This window comes from Bufo bufo, chromosome 8, assembly GCF_905171765.1.
Source record: "Bufo bufo chromosome 8, aBufBuf1.1, whole genome shotgun sequence".
NCBI lineage: Eukaryota > Metazoa > Chordata > Amphibia > Anura > Bufonidae > Bufo > Bufo bufo.
Window position 1 is genome coordinate 5,706,613 of NC_053396.1, and position 14,363 is coordinate 5,720,975.

At 47.5% G+C, this 14,363-nt stretch overlaps 1 protein-coding gene across 1 annotated transcript in view; it reads left to right on the top strand.

Moving 5' to 3' along the window:
* The window catches only part of CFAP77 (cilia and flagella associated protein 77), a 97,705-nt gene extending 84,019 nt beyond the window's left edge, over nucleotides 1-13,686 (top strand). The window contains exons 5-6 of the mRNA XM_040442799.1: nucleotides 1,261-1,362; nucleotides 13,512-13,686. Of these exons, the coding sequence (XP_040298733.1) occupies nucleotides 1,261-1,362; nucleotides 13,512-13,634 (225 nt within the window). The 3' untranslated portion in view covers nucleotides 13,635-13,686. The remainder of the gene's footprint in view (nucleotides 1-1,260; nucleotides 1,363-13,511) is intronic.
* Nucleotides 13,687-14,363: the final 677 nt, after the last annotated feature.

Sequence of the window (14,363 nt, forward strand, 5' to 3'; positions counted from 1 at the left end):
AGTAATATGACAAGCAGATTGTTGTGTATGGAGCGGGGGAGCGGGGGAGGGGGCCCCCTCCTGTAAGATGGAGGCAGCAAGACCACCCGAACCTGGACAATCAGGATCCTGTGCAGCAGTGACCTTATATACCTATAGACCGCACTATACTCCAGAGCTGCACTCACTATTCTGCTGGTGCAGTCACTGTGTACATACATTACTGATCCTGTACTGATCCTGAGTTACATCCTGTATTATACTCCAGAGCTGCACTCACTATTCTGCTGGTGCAGTCACTGTGTACATACATTACTTATCCTGTACTGATCCTGAGTTACATCCTGTATTATACTCCAGAGCTGCACTCACTATTCTGCTGGTGCAGTCACTGTGTACATACATTACTTATCCTGTACTGATCCTGAGTTACATCCAGTATTATACTCCAGAGCTGCACTCACTATTTTGCTGGTGCAGTCATTCTGTACATACATTACTTATCCTGTACTGATCCTGAGTACATAATGTATGTACACAGTGACTGCACCAGCAGAATAGTGAGTGCAGCTCTGGAGTATAATACAGGATGTAACTCAGGATCAGTACAGGATAAGTAATGTATGGACACAGTGACTGCACCAGCAGAATAGTGAGTGCAGCTCTGAAGTATAATACAGGATGTAACTCAGGATCAGTACAGGATAAGTAATGTATGTACACAGTGACTGCACCAGCAGAATAGTGAGTGCAGCTCTGGAGTATAATACAGGATGTAACTCAGGATCAGTACAGGATAAGTAATGTATGCACACAGTGACTGCACCAGCAGAATAGTGAGTGCAGCTCTGGAGTATAATACAGGATGTAACTGAGGATCAGTACAGGATAAGTAATGTATGCACACAGTGACTGCACCAGCAGAATAGTGAGTGCAGCTCTGGAGTATAATACAGGATGTTGCTGAGGATCAGTACAGGATAAGTAATGTATGCACACAGTGACTGCACCAGCAGAATAGTGAGTGCAGCTCTGGAGTATAATACAGGATATAACTCAGGATCAGTACAGGATAAGTAATGTATGCACACAGTGACTGCACCAGCAGAATAGTGAGTGCAGCTCTGGAGTATAATACAGGATGTTGCTGAGGATCAGTACAGGATAAGTAATGTTTGTATACAGTGACTGCACCAGCAGAATAGTGAGTGCAGCTCTGGAGTATAATACAGGATGTAACTCAGGATCAGTACATTAGTGTCCTCTCTCTTTCCTCCTCAGATCCAGTTGCGGAAGGTTCAGGACACAAGGACCACTCTGCTCCGGAGGTACCAGCCGCCCGCAGACCCGGCTCCTCTCTGGAAGCTTCCACGGTTTGAAAAGGTTTGTACCAATTTATCAGAGTGAAACAATGTGTATAGAATAATTCTACATTGTCATGATCTCTGCTTGCTGTCAAGGACTGGTGAAATCCTTGCCTACAAGTAAAAGCTGAATCCTTTCACGATACATTGTAACAAGCTCAGCAGCTGTGATTGACGGAGCGGGATCAGGATGGGGCTTGTAGTCATATCACCTTCGTACACGAGAAGACTGTGTAATGTTTGTGATCCCCCGACCTCGCCTTTAACCCCTCGGTGTCCCTGTCACTTCCTCTACCACCTAACCGGGCGTCAGTAAGAATCGTCCTTCGTCCGTAAAATTGTGCTGTCGGTAGCAGCCAGGCTCCAGCTGACAGACATTGCCGCTGTCCGTAACCGTCACCTGTCCCGCGTGGTTTTCCCGCTGACACTGACAGCCCCGTCCTGTCATGATAAAGGAGGCCTCTGCTGCCGGGAACCTTCCTCCACCTTGATCCGCCCCATTACCATATGTCAGTGATCATTTATAAGCCCCTGAGACGCCTGCACCGCTGCGTCTTCTGCTCAGAACAGAGGCGGACAGCGCCAAACAGATTGAGGAAGTGGAGGGGGGGCAGATGTCAGCGGCAGTGATCCTCACCCGCTACCTGTACATCATGCATCACTGTGATGAGGTACGTGTCAGCGCCTCATGCCTCTGCCAGGCGGGCACAGAGGTGGCACGCTGCCACTACTCCAGAAATCAATCTAAAATGAAAAGTTCCCCAACTTTGTCTTTCAATGTCTCCCCCTTGCTGTCAGTGAATGGAAACAACCTGCAACTGATTCTAAACGAGATTATGTTCCATACACACCGACATACAGAACTGACACTTCTCACAACTGAGGGTTTGTAACAATTGCATCCAGTCTAGACAATCAGGATACATTTTCCTTGCGCTGATACATTGTAGCAAACTCTCAGGACAGGAGAGAGATTTGTGCTGCTGATGAGTTTACCTCAAGGGGGATTGTCTAGATACAATTGTAGCAAACCCTCTACTGTGAGAAGTATTAGGTCTGACTGTTTTTTCAGCCTCTGCTTGCTGTCAGTGAACAGGTCAAGTCATGTTTATGTTCACAGATTGTATCCATCCATTGACAGCAAGCAGTGAATGCATATATTGATGAAATGCCGGCCACATTTTTAAAAAAAGTTAAGGGCCCAATGATCGGTGCCGGTTGGGGGGGGTCCTTATGCTAATGAGCTTGTGACCTCCCCCTTGGCACCAGGCTGGGTCTTCTTTGGGCTCCCGTGATGCCAGTCCCAGCAGCCAGCGGTGGCACAAATATTGCCTTTAAGTCTGTGTGGCCATTGGCTGCCACGGGTCATGGAGGTTGTGACGGCCATGCGGAGACCCGACCTTGGACCCCGGTGATGTCACCGGCCCACTCCCCCCGCAGGATCCACCCTCCAGACACTGCTGTGTATATACTGGGGCACAGGTGACCTGATCTCTCAGTCAGGGATGGAATTGCCCTTTAGGTCCCTCAGTCCTAGGAGCAGGATCTATAGGAGGGGATGGCGCCGACAGCGTACGATACACAGCGGGCTAGCGCCATGTCCCGCTGCGCCGCTCGTCTCCTCCAGACTTCACTGCAGGACTCTGAGCATCTCCGAGGAATTCTGACATGAAAATCTAGTAAATCACAATCTATGCAGACACCAGGGGATGGCGGCGACCGTGACAATAGCGCGGCACATTGCACTGAAGCGCCGTAACTCATAGCGACCGGTCATTAGCTTTCTACATCTTATAGCGTCCTGCAGCTTTTCTTGTGCACCGTGGAGCAGAGGCGGCAGGTTGAAGGTTCCTGAAAACCCATACGGTGTTCTGTAAACTGACCGTCATATACTATACAGTGCCCAATAATTATACCGTCATATACCATACAGTGCCCAATAATTATACCGTCATATACCATACAGTGCCCAATAATTATACCGTCATATACCATACAGTGCCCAATAATTATACCGTCATATACCATACAGTGCCCAATAACTATACCGTCATATACCATACAGTGCCCAATAACTATATCGTCATATACCATACAGTGCTCAATAACTATACTGTCATATACCATACAGTGCTCAATAACTATACCGTCATATACCATGCGGTGCTCAAAAACTATACCGTCATATACCATGCGGTGCTCAAAAACTATACCGTCATATACCATGCGGTGCTCAATAACTATACCGTCATATACCATGCGGTGCTCAATAACTATACCGTCATATACCATGCGGTGCCCAATAATTATACCGTCATATACCATACAGGGTGTACTAATTATATTGTCATATACCATGCGGTGCCCAATAATTATACCATCATATACCATACAGTGCTCAATAATTATACCGTCATATACCATACAGTGCCCAATAACTATACCGTCATATACCATATAGTGCCCAATAATTATACCGTCATATACCATACAGTGCCCAATAACTATACCGTCATATACCATGCGGTGCCCAATAATTATACCGTCATATACCATACAGGGTGTACTAATTATATTGTCATATACCATGCGGTGCCCAATAATTATACCATCATATACCATACAGTGCTCAATAATTATACCGTCATATACCATACAGTGCCCAATAACTATACCGTCATATACCATATAGTGCCCAATAATTATACCGTCATATACCATACAGTGCCCAATAACTATACCGTCATATACCATGCGGTGCCCAATAATTATACCATCATATACCATACAGGGTGTACTAATTATATTGTCATATACCATGCGGTGCCCAATGATTATACCGTCATGTAAGCCCTCGCGGTCAGGGTCCTCTCTTCTTCTGTAACTCGTCTCGTTCATGCTTAGTGCAGTTGTCTGTATTATGTATGTGACCGCTTATTCTACGTACAGCGCCAGGGAATGAATGGAGCTTTAATAATAAATAATATAACAAAGTGACGAATAATTATCCTGTTGTATACCATGCACTGCCCAATAATACCATCATATACTGTATAGTGCCCAATAATTATACCAACATATATCATGGAGTGCCTAATAATTATGTCATATACCATATAGTGCCCACTCATTATACAGTCATATCATGCCCAGTAATTATACCGTCATATAATAAAGGGCCCAATATCTATACCGTCATACTACACAGTACCCAATAACAGTCAGTTGCCTATTTCCCCAATAATTATACCGTCCTATACCTTACAGTGCCCAATAATTATACCGTCTTATACCTTACAGTGCCCAATATTTATACCGTCATATACCATGTAGTGCCCAATAATTATACCGTCCTATACCATGTAGTGCCCAATATTTATAGCGTCCTATACCTTACAGTGCCCAATATTTATACCGTCCTATACCATGCAGTGCCCAATCAAACTATGGAAGGTAGTTGCCACCTATGCAGCTGCAGTTCCATAGGTTCATTGGTTTGTGCACCAAGTATGACAGTGCTGCCCCCTTCAGGTAGCTGCAGGTGATGCTCCCTGTGTGGCTTCATATAGCATAGCCGCACCTATAGATGGCTGCCACGTTACTGAAGATGACCCTCTACAGACCTATGTATGCCAAGGTCTCTAGATCTGCTCATCCTGAGCTTCCTGGTTCCTGAACAGAATACAGACACACGTAGGCAGAGCAGTCGGACAGACTGTGGGATCTGATCACTATTGTCCAGCGTCTGAGCTGCAATACCAGATACAGACAGGGACGCGAGTGGTGCTGTTTCTGGAAATAAAGCAGACCCTTTATCCTAATCTTAACCCCTGTTTGTGTCAGTCTTCACTGTAGTTCTGGCTTTCCGTTCATGAATCAGGAGGCTCAGGATGAGCAGATCTACTGAATAAACTCTATCTATGGCAGAATATACATCCTAGGACTGGCATGGAATGGGAATGTGATCCGGAGGCAGCAGCGGGGGCTCCTGTATAATAAGGATATAGCAGAGCCCAGTATAGCCGCCCGCGGATGGCAGACTTGTCACGGCAGCCGCTGACACATTCCTCCCTCTCCCGTCTTTCTCCAGATACTTCTGAACCCATCAAGGCACAAAAAGCAGGAAGCAGAGGAGGATGATGAGACTCCTCACCCGGGCCCCCAGCGCACGCCTCCAATTAAATCAAAATTGTTTGTTTTTAATGGTCCTTTTACACTGACAAGTGGGCGATCATTCCGGCAGCGCGAGCTGTCAGGGAGCCGGGAGAAGCCGCCGCTGATAATGCCCATTGCTTCCAATTAGGAGCAGAACTGCTCCTCGTGCACATCCTATTCCCCAGCTCCCCCAAGGCCCCAGCGTCTCCGCACTTTATTTTTTAAGATTTTTTTCCTTCCTTCTTCTTCTTCTTCTCCATCACAAATTACTGACACAAAACGGCCGCGTATTGATGGCGAATGTGCGCGGTCCGAGCCTGTCGCCTTTAATGAGGTGATGGAAGTTTTCCTGCCTTTGCTAAGTTCTTTCTTGTTTGACAGCTGCTGGATGTTGACCTCATGAAACATTTAGTAATTCTCATTACTCGCTGTCAAGCATCACAGTGACGGCTTCACCAAGTCATTTGCATCTAAAATGTGCCAGTGTGGGGGGGGGGGGGGTACCGGGGTTCCGGGGGGGTGGCTGCACCCAGCATAGGTGGCTGCTCGCCCCCGCTACAGTTCTACATTCATCTCCGGTCCTGTGGACTCGATGGATGGACAATGCACAGTACCACTTCTGGTCCTCAGTACGTACATGTATATTACACAGTACTACCTCTGCTGGATGCTGCACAGTACCACTTCTGGTCCTCAGTACATACATGTATATTGGTACTGTGTAGTATACATGTATGTACTGAGGATTATACCCTGGATACAGGACATGTATTCTGTAGGTATGGCTATGACACAGGACCACTTCTCTTGTATGAACTGTCACTTACAACCAGGACATATAACGAGAAGAGGTACGGCAAATTACCCGGGATACAGGACAAGAGAAGTGGTACTGTGTAATATCCATACCTACCAAATATATGTGCACTAACAATTAGACCTGGGACACAGTACCACTTCTAGCTGATGCTTCACAGTGCCACTTCTCTTGTAGATACTGAGAATTATAACCAGGACATATACAGTGGATGTAAAAAGTCTACACGCCCCTGTATGTGTCCTCTATATATACAGTGGATATAAAAAGTCTACACGCCCCTGTATGTGTCCTCTATATATACAGTGGATATAAAAAGTCTACACGCCCCTGTATGTGTCCTCTATATATACAGTGGATATAAAAAGTCTACACACCCCTGTATGTGTCCTCTATATATACAGTGGATATAAAAAGTCTACACACCCCTGTATGTGTCCTCTATATATACAGTGGATATAAAAAGTCTACACACCCCTGTATGTGTCCTCCATATATACAGTGGATATAAAAAGTCTACACACCCCTGTTAAAATGTCAGGTTTCTGTGCTGTAAAAAAATGAGACAAAGATAAATCATTTCAGAACTTTTTCCACCTTTAATGTGACCTATAAACTGTACAACTCAATGGAAAAACAAACTGAAATCTTTTAGGTGAAGGGAAGAAAACAAAAAAAAAACTAAAATGATGTGGTTGCATAAGTGTGCACACCCTCTTATAACTGGGGATGTGCCTGTGTTCAGAATGAAGCAATCACATTCACAATCCTGTTAGATAGCAGTCAGCATACACCGGCCGTCATGTAAAGGGCCTCTGATTGACCCCAGATAAAGCTCAGCTGCTCTAGTTGGTCTTTCCTGAAATGTTCTTGGTCACATCCCACAGCAGAAGCCACGGTCCACAGAGAACTTCCATCAGAGGGGTCTCATTGTTAGAAGGTATCAATCAGGAGAAGGGGACAAAAGAATGTCCAAGGCATTAGATCTACCATGGAACACAGTGGAGACCGTCATCATCAAGTGGAGGAAATATGGCCCAACGGTGACATCACCAAGAACTGGACGTCCCTCCAAAACTGATGGAAAGATGAGAAGAAAACTGGTCTGGGAGGCGACCAAGAGGCCGACAGCAACATTACAGGAGCTGCAGGAATATCTGGCCAGTCCTGGCCGTGTGGTCCATGTGACAACAATCTCCCGTATTCTTCATATGTCTGGGCTATGGGGTAGAGGGGCAAGACGAAAGCCTCTTCTTACCAAGAAAAACATCCAAGCCAGGCGACATTCAGCAAAAACACATCTGAAGTCTCCCAAAAGCATGTGGGAAAAGGTGTTCTGGTCTGATGAGACCAAGGTGGGACTTTTTGCCGATAAAGATATGTTTGGCCCAAAAACAACCCTTCCCATCACCAGAAGAACCCCATCCCCACAGTGAAGTCTGGTGGTGGCAGCATCATGCCAAGGGGCTGTTCTTCTTCAGCTGGAACTGGGGCCTTAGTTAAGCTGGAGGGAATTCTGAACAGATCCAAATACCGGTCAATATTGGCCCAAAACCTTCCGGCTTCTGCTAGAAAGCTGAACATGAAGAGGAACTGCATCTCTCATCATGACAACGACCCAAAGCATCCATCCAAATCAACAGAGGAATGGCTTCACCAGAAGAAGATGACAGTTTTGGAATGGCCCAGCCAGAGCCCAGACCTGAATCCGATCGACAATCTGTGGGGTGATGTGAAGAGAGCCGTGCCCAGGAGATGCCCTCGCAGTCTGTGGGGTGATCTGAAGAGGGCTGTGCCCAGGAGATGCCCTCGCAATCTGTGGGGTGATCTGAAGAGGGCCGTGCCCAGGAGATGCCCTCGCCATCTGTGGGGTGATCTGAAGAGGGCCGTGCCCAGGAGATGCCCTCGCCATCTGTGGGGTGATCTGAAGAGGGCTGTGCCCAGGACGATGGGTGATCTGAAGAGGGCTGTGCCCAGGACGATGGGTGATCTGAAGAGGGCTGTGCCCAGGAGATGCCCTCGCCATCTGTGGGGTGATCTGAAGAGGGCTGTGCCCAGGACGATGGGTGATCTGAAGAGGGCTGTGCCCAGGACGATGGGTGATCTAAAGAGGGCTGTGCCCAGGAGATGCCCTCGCCATCTGACAGATTTGGAGGGTTTCTGCAAAGAAGAGTCAAAATGTGCCCATGCTGATAGACTCAGACCCAAAAAGACGCTGGAATAACATCAAATGGGGCTTCAACTAAGTATTAGTTTAAAGGGAACCTGTCACCGGGATTTGGGGTATAGCGCTGAGCACATGGGTTGCTAGATGGCCGCTAGCACATCCCCCAGTCCCCATAGCTCTGTGTGCTTTTATTGTGTATAAAAACCGATTTGATACATATGCAAATTAACCTGAGATGAGTCAGAGCTTGAAAATATGACTCTTCTCCGGTCACACAAGTGAGATTTGACTCTTTTATGTTAATCTGCATATGTATCAAATCAGGTTTTTACACAATAAAAGCACACAGACAGGGGCGTAGCTAGAAATGCATGGGCCCCATAGGAAAAAAATTGCTCCTGCCATAAGTGTAAAAGTACCCTTAGGCTACTTTCACACTTGCGGCAGAGAGATCCGGCAAGCAGTTCCGTCGCCGGAACTGCCTGCCGGATCAGGCAAAATGTATGCTAACTGATGGCATTAGTAAGGCCTCTTTCACACTTGCGTTGTCCGGATCCGGCGTGTACTCCACTTGCCGGAATTACACGCCGGATCCGGAAAAACGCAAGTGTACTGAAAGCATTTGAAGACGGAACCGTCTTCCAAATGCGTTCAGTGTTACTATGGCACCCAGGACGCTATTAAAGTCCTGGCTGCCATAGTAGGAGCGGGGAGCGGTATACTTACAGTCCGTGCGGCTCCCCGGGCGCTCCAGAATGAGGTCAGAGCGCCCCATGCGCATGGATGACGTGATCCATGCGCTTGGGGCGCCCTGACGTCACTCTGGAGCGCCCCGGGAGCCGCACGGACGGTAAGTATACTGCTCCCCCGCTCCCCGCTACACTTACCATGGCTGCCAGGACTTTAGCGTCCCGGCAGCCATGGAAACCATTCAGAAAAAGCTAAATGTCGGCTCCGGCAATGCGCCGAAACGACGTTTAGCTTAAGGCCGGATCAATGCCTTCCAATGGGCATTAATTCCGGATCCGGCCTTGCGGCAAGTGTTCCGGATTTTTGGCCAGAGCAAAAAGCGCAGCATGCTGCAGTATTTTCTCCGGCCAAAAAACGTTCCGTTCCGGAACTGAAGACATCCTGATGCATCCTGAACGGATTTCTCTCCATTCAGAATGCATTGGGATAAAACTGATCAGGATTCTTCCGGCATAGAGCCCCGACGACGGAACTCTATGCCGGAAGACAAGAACGCAAGTGTGAAAGAGCCCTAAGACTGATCAGGATCCTGATCAGTCTTAAAAATGCCTGATCAGTCGAAAAAATGCATTGAAATGCCGGATCCGTCTTTCCGGTGTCATCCGGCAAAAACGGATCCGGCATTTATTTTTTCACCTTTTTTTCAGTCTGCGCATGCGCATACCGGAAGGACGGATCCGGCACTAATACATTCCTATGGGAAAAAATGCCGGCATTCAGGCAAGTCTTCAGTTTTTTTCGCCGGAGATAAAACCGTAGCATGCTGCGGTTTTCTCTTTTGCCTGATCAGTCAAAACGACTGAATTGAAGGCATCCTGAACGGATTACTCTCCATTCAGAATGCATGGGGACATACCTGATCAGTTCTTTTCCGGTATAGAGCCCCTGTGACAGAACTCTATGCCGGAAAAGAACAACGCAAGTGTGAAAGTAGCCGTCTGTCATATAAGGGGGGGGGGGAGAAACCCCAGAACTAGAGTGTGCCCCCCAAAAGAAGGAAGGGGCGCCCTCCTTATCACTGCTGGCATCTCTTTTTACCTTCAGATCATCAGACTCTCACTTACTAATTACAGCGCGCACCCCTGTAGTGTCCACCATCAGACAAACCCCAGAACTAGAGTGTCAGTGTGACCCCCAAGTTGGGGGCCACACTCTAGTTCTGGGGTTTCTTCCCTCCCCTGTCTGATGGTGGACACTACAGGGGTGTGTGTGCTGTAAATTTGTAATTAGTGAGAGTCTGATGATCAGCTGCAATGATAAGGAGGGCGCCCCTTGCTTCTCTTGGGCCCCACTCTGCAGGCAGCTCTTTTTAACTTCCGAATTCAGATCAAGTATCTCAGAAATCATAAGTTCTCACTTTCTTTCACTTACTTTTATTTAGAGCACAGTAGGCACAGCAGGCAGCAGGCACAGACTGGCAGGACTGGGGACTGGAGACCAGTGGAGGAGGAGCAGAGAGAAGAGGCCCGGCCCCCTCCACCGCCTGAGTCCGCCTCCCTCTGCTGCTTCTCCAACCTGCTGGCTGGCTCCAGTCCCTCCTCCCTCCACTCAGGTACGCCCCCGGTCCGGCCCCCTCCACCGCCTGAGTCCGCCTCCCTCTGCTGCTTCTCCAACCTGCTGGCTGGCTCCAGTCCCTCCTCCCTCCACTCAGGTACGCCCCCGGTCCGGCCCCCTCCACCGCCTGAGTCCGCCTCCCTCTGCTGCTTCTCCAACCTGCTGGCTGGCTCCAGTCCCTCCTCCCTCCACTCAGGTACGCCCCCGGTCCGGCCCCCTCCACCGCCTGAGTCCGCCTCCCTCTGCTGCTTCTCCAACCTGCTGGCTGGCTCCAGTCCCTCCTCCCTCCACTCGGGTACGCCCCCGGTCCGGCCCCCTCCACCGCCTGAGTCCGCCTCCCTCTGCTGCTTCTCCAACCTGCTGGCTGGCTCCAGTCCCTCCTCCCTCCACTCGGGTACGCCCCCGGTCCGGCCCCCTCCACCGCCTACCTCATCTGCTGCGCCAGTCCTGACTCCTTCTCCCCAGCCAGGCCCGAGCCGCGGACCGCCCGCGCCCCGCCCACTACACTAGTCTAGTGTAGTGGGCGGGCGGTCCGCGGCTCGGGCCTGGCTGGCTGTGTGTGTGTAAATAAAAAAATTAATAAAAAATCAACAGAAAGCGGCCTGGACGGGCCCCCAGTGGCGTAGGGCCCCATAGCCACTGCTATGGTTGCTATGGCGATCCCTACGCCACTGCACACAGAGCTATGGGGACTGGGTATTGTGGATGTGCTAGCTCTATACCCAAAATCCCGATGACAGGTTCCCTTTAAGGGTGTGCACACTTATGCAACCACATTATTATTATTTTTATATGTTTTCTTCCCTCCACCTAAAAGATTTCAGTATGTTTTCCATTGGGTTGTACAGTTTATAGGTCACATTTTAACAGGGGTGTGTAGACTTTTTATATCCACTGTATATAGAGGACACATACAGGGGCGTGTAGACATTTTATATCCACTGTATATAGAGGACACATACAGGGGCGTGTAGACTTTTTATATCCACTGTATATATAGAGGACACATACAGGGGCGTGTAGACTTTTTATATCCACTGTATATATAGAGGACACATACAGGGGCGTGTAGACTTTTTATATCCACTGTATATATAGAGGACACATACAGGGGCGTGTAGACTTTATATCCACTGTATATAGAGGACACATACAGGGGTGTGTAGACTTTTTATATCCACTGTGTATATATATATATATATGAGGACACATACAGGGACGTGTAGACTTTTTATATCCACTGTATATAGAGGACACATACAGGGGCGTGTAGACTTTTTAATATCCACGGTATATATAGAGGACACATACAGGGGCGTGTAGACATTTTATATCCACTGTATATAGAGGACACATACAGGGGTGTGTAGACTTTTTAATATCCACGGTATATATAGAGGACACATACAGGGGCGTGTAGACATTTTATATCCACTGTATATATAGAGGACACATACAGGGGTGTGTAGACTTTTTATATCCACTATATATAGAGGACACATACAGGGGTGTGTAGACTTTTTATATCCACTATATATAGAGGACACATACAGGGGCGTGTAGACTTTTTATATCCACTATATATAGAGGACACATACAGGGGTGTGTAGACTTTTTATATCCACTATATATAGAGGACACATACAGGGGTGTGTAGACTTTTTATATCCACTATATATAGAGGACACATACAGGGGTGTGTAGACTTTTTATATCCACTATATATAGAGGACACATACAGGGGTGTGTAGACTTTTTATATCCACTATATATAGAGGACACATACAGGGGTGTGTAGACTTTTTATATCCACTGTATATATAGAGGACACATACAGGGGTGTGTAGACTTTTTATATCCACTGTGTGTGTGTATATATATATATATATATATATATATATATATATGAGGACACATACAGGGGCGTGTAGACTTTTTATATCCACTATATATAGAGGACACATACAGGGGCGTGTAGACTTTTTATATCCACTGTATATATATAGAGGACACATACAGGGGCGTGTAGACTTTTTATATCCACTGTATATATAGAGGACACATACAGGGGCGTGTAGACTTTTTAATATCCACGGTATATATAGAGGACACATACAGGGGTGTGTAGACTTTTTATATCCACTATATATAGAGGACACATACAGGGGTGTGTAGACTTTTTATATCCACTATATATAGAGGACACATACAGGGGTGTGTAGACTTTTTATATCCACTGTATATATAGAGGACACATACAGGGGTGTGTAGACTTTTTATATCCACTGTGTATATATATATATGAGGACACATACAGGGGCGTGTAGACTTTTTAATATCCACGGTATATATAGAGGACACATACAGGGGCGTGTAGACATTTTATATCCACTGTATATATAGAGGACACATACAGGGGCGTGTAGACTTTTTATATCCACTGTATATATAGAGGACACATACAGGGGCGTGTAGACTTTTTATATCCACTGTATATATAGAGGACACATACAGGGGCGTGTAGACTTTTTATATCCACTGTATATATAGAGGACACATACAGGGGCGTGTAGACTTTTTATATCCACTGTACATGTAGGTATGTCTATTACACAGCGCCACTTCCTCGCATGTCAGTACTTCTCGTGTCCGTTCTCGGCCACCCCTCCTTCTGGACGACTTCTTAAAGGAACGTGACATGATGACAATTTTTCTCCTCTCTCAGGTTGGTCCTCACCTTGACACCTTCCCCAGCGAGACGGCGCGACAACGAGCGTTCAGGGCCCACCAGTCGGATGCCATAGCCCGCCAGGGTCTCCACGGACAGGGGATCTATAACATCAACTGAGACCCCTGAAGACTACAACCTCCATCATCTCTGTGCAGTGCAATAAAACGTGTCTGATTTTACTGGTTTGGCGCCTGTAGGTTCATTTCAATGTCGAAGCCGCTGTGGCGGGGAATGGATTTATTGCGTGAGGCGGACCTAAATGAACCTCCTCCTATGGACCACAAAGGGTTAATTCTATAGGATGCAGACTCTTACTTTACAGAACTTTAGAATGACATGGTCGCTCTCTTCCAGAAACAGCACCACTGCTGTCCTCAGGTTGTATGTGGTACTGCAGGGGTGTCCCGGGGGCCACTGAGTCCCTCCTGTGGAGAACCACAATCACAGAGGTGGTGGAACCCCGCCGATCAGCGGTCACCAGGGTCTCCACTCTGACCAATAGGAGGACCCCCAGATTTTATGTCCATCATGCAGAGGGAAGAATGTCTCACAGCGCAGGTCAGGAAGAGGTTAATGGTTTACCCCATGGCGTCATTCTTATGAAGTATAAATGTCGGCGCAGCGGAACGTAAAACAAACAAGACGCCAATATCAAAATCACGTCTTCCCAGTTACCACGAGCAGAGCAGCGAGGGCGGCAGAATCCCACGCGGCGGCCCAAATCATCCGCCAAAGTTGTGATTTCCTAAAACCTGCTGAAGCGCTTTCCTGAGGGCGCCGAGCGTGGGCAGGCGCCGAGCAGTCACAAAGACGGGATCATCTCCGAGCTGAGAAACTGGGACAGGA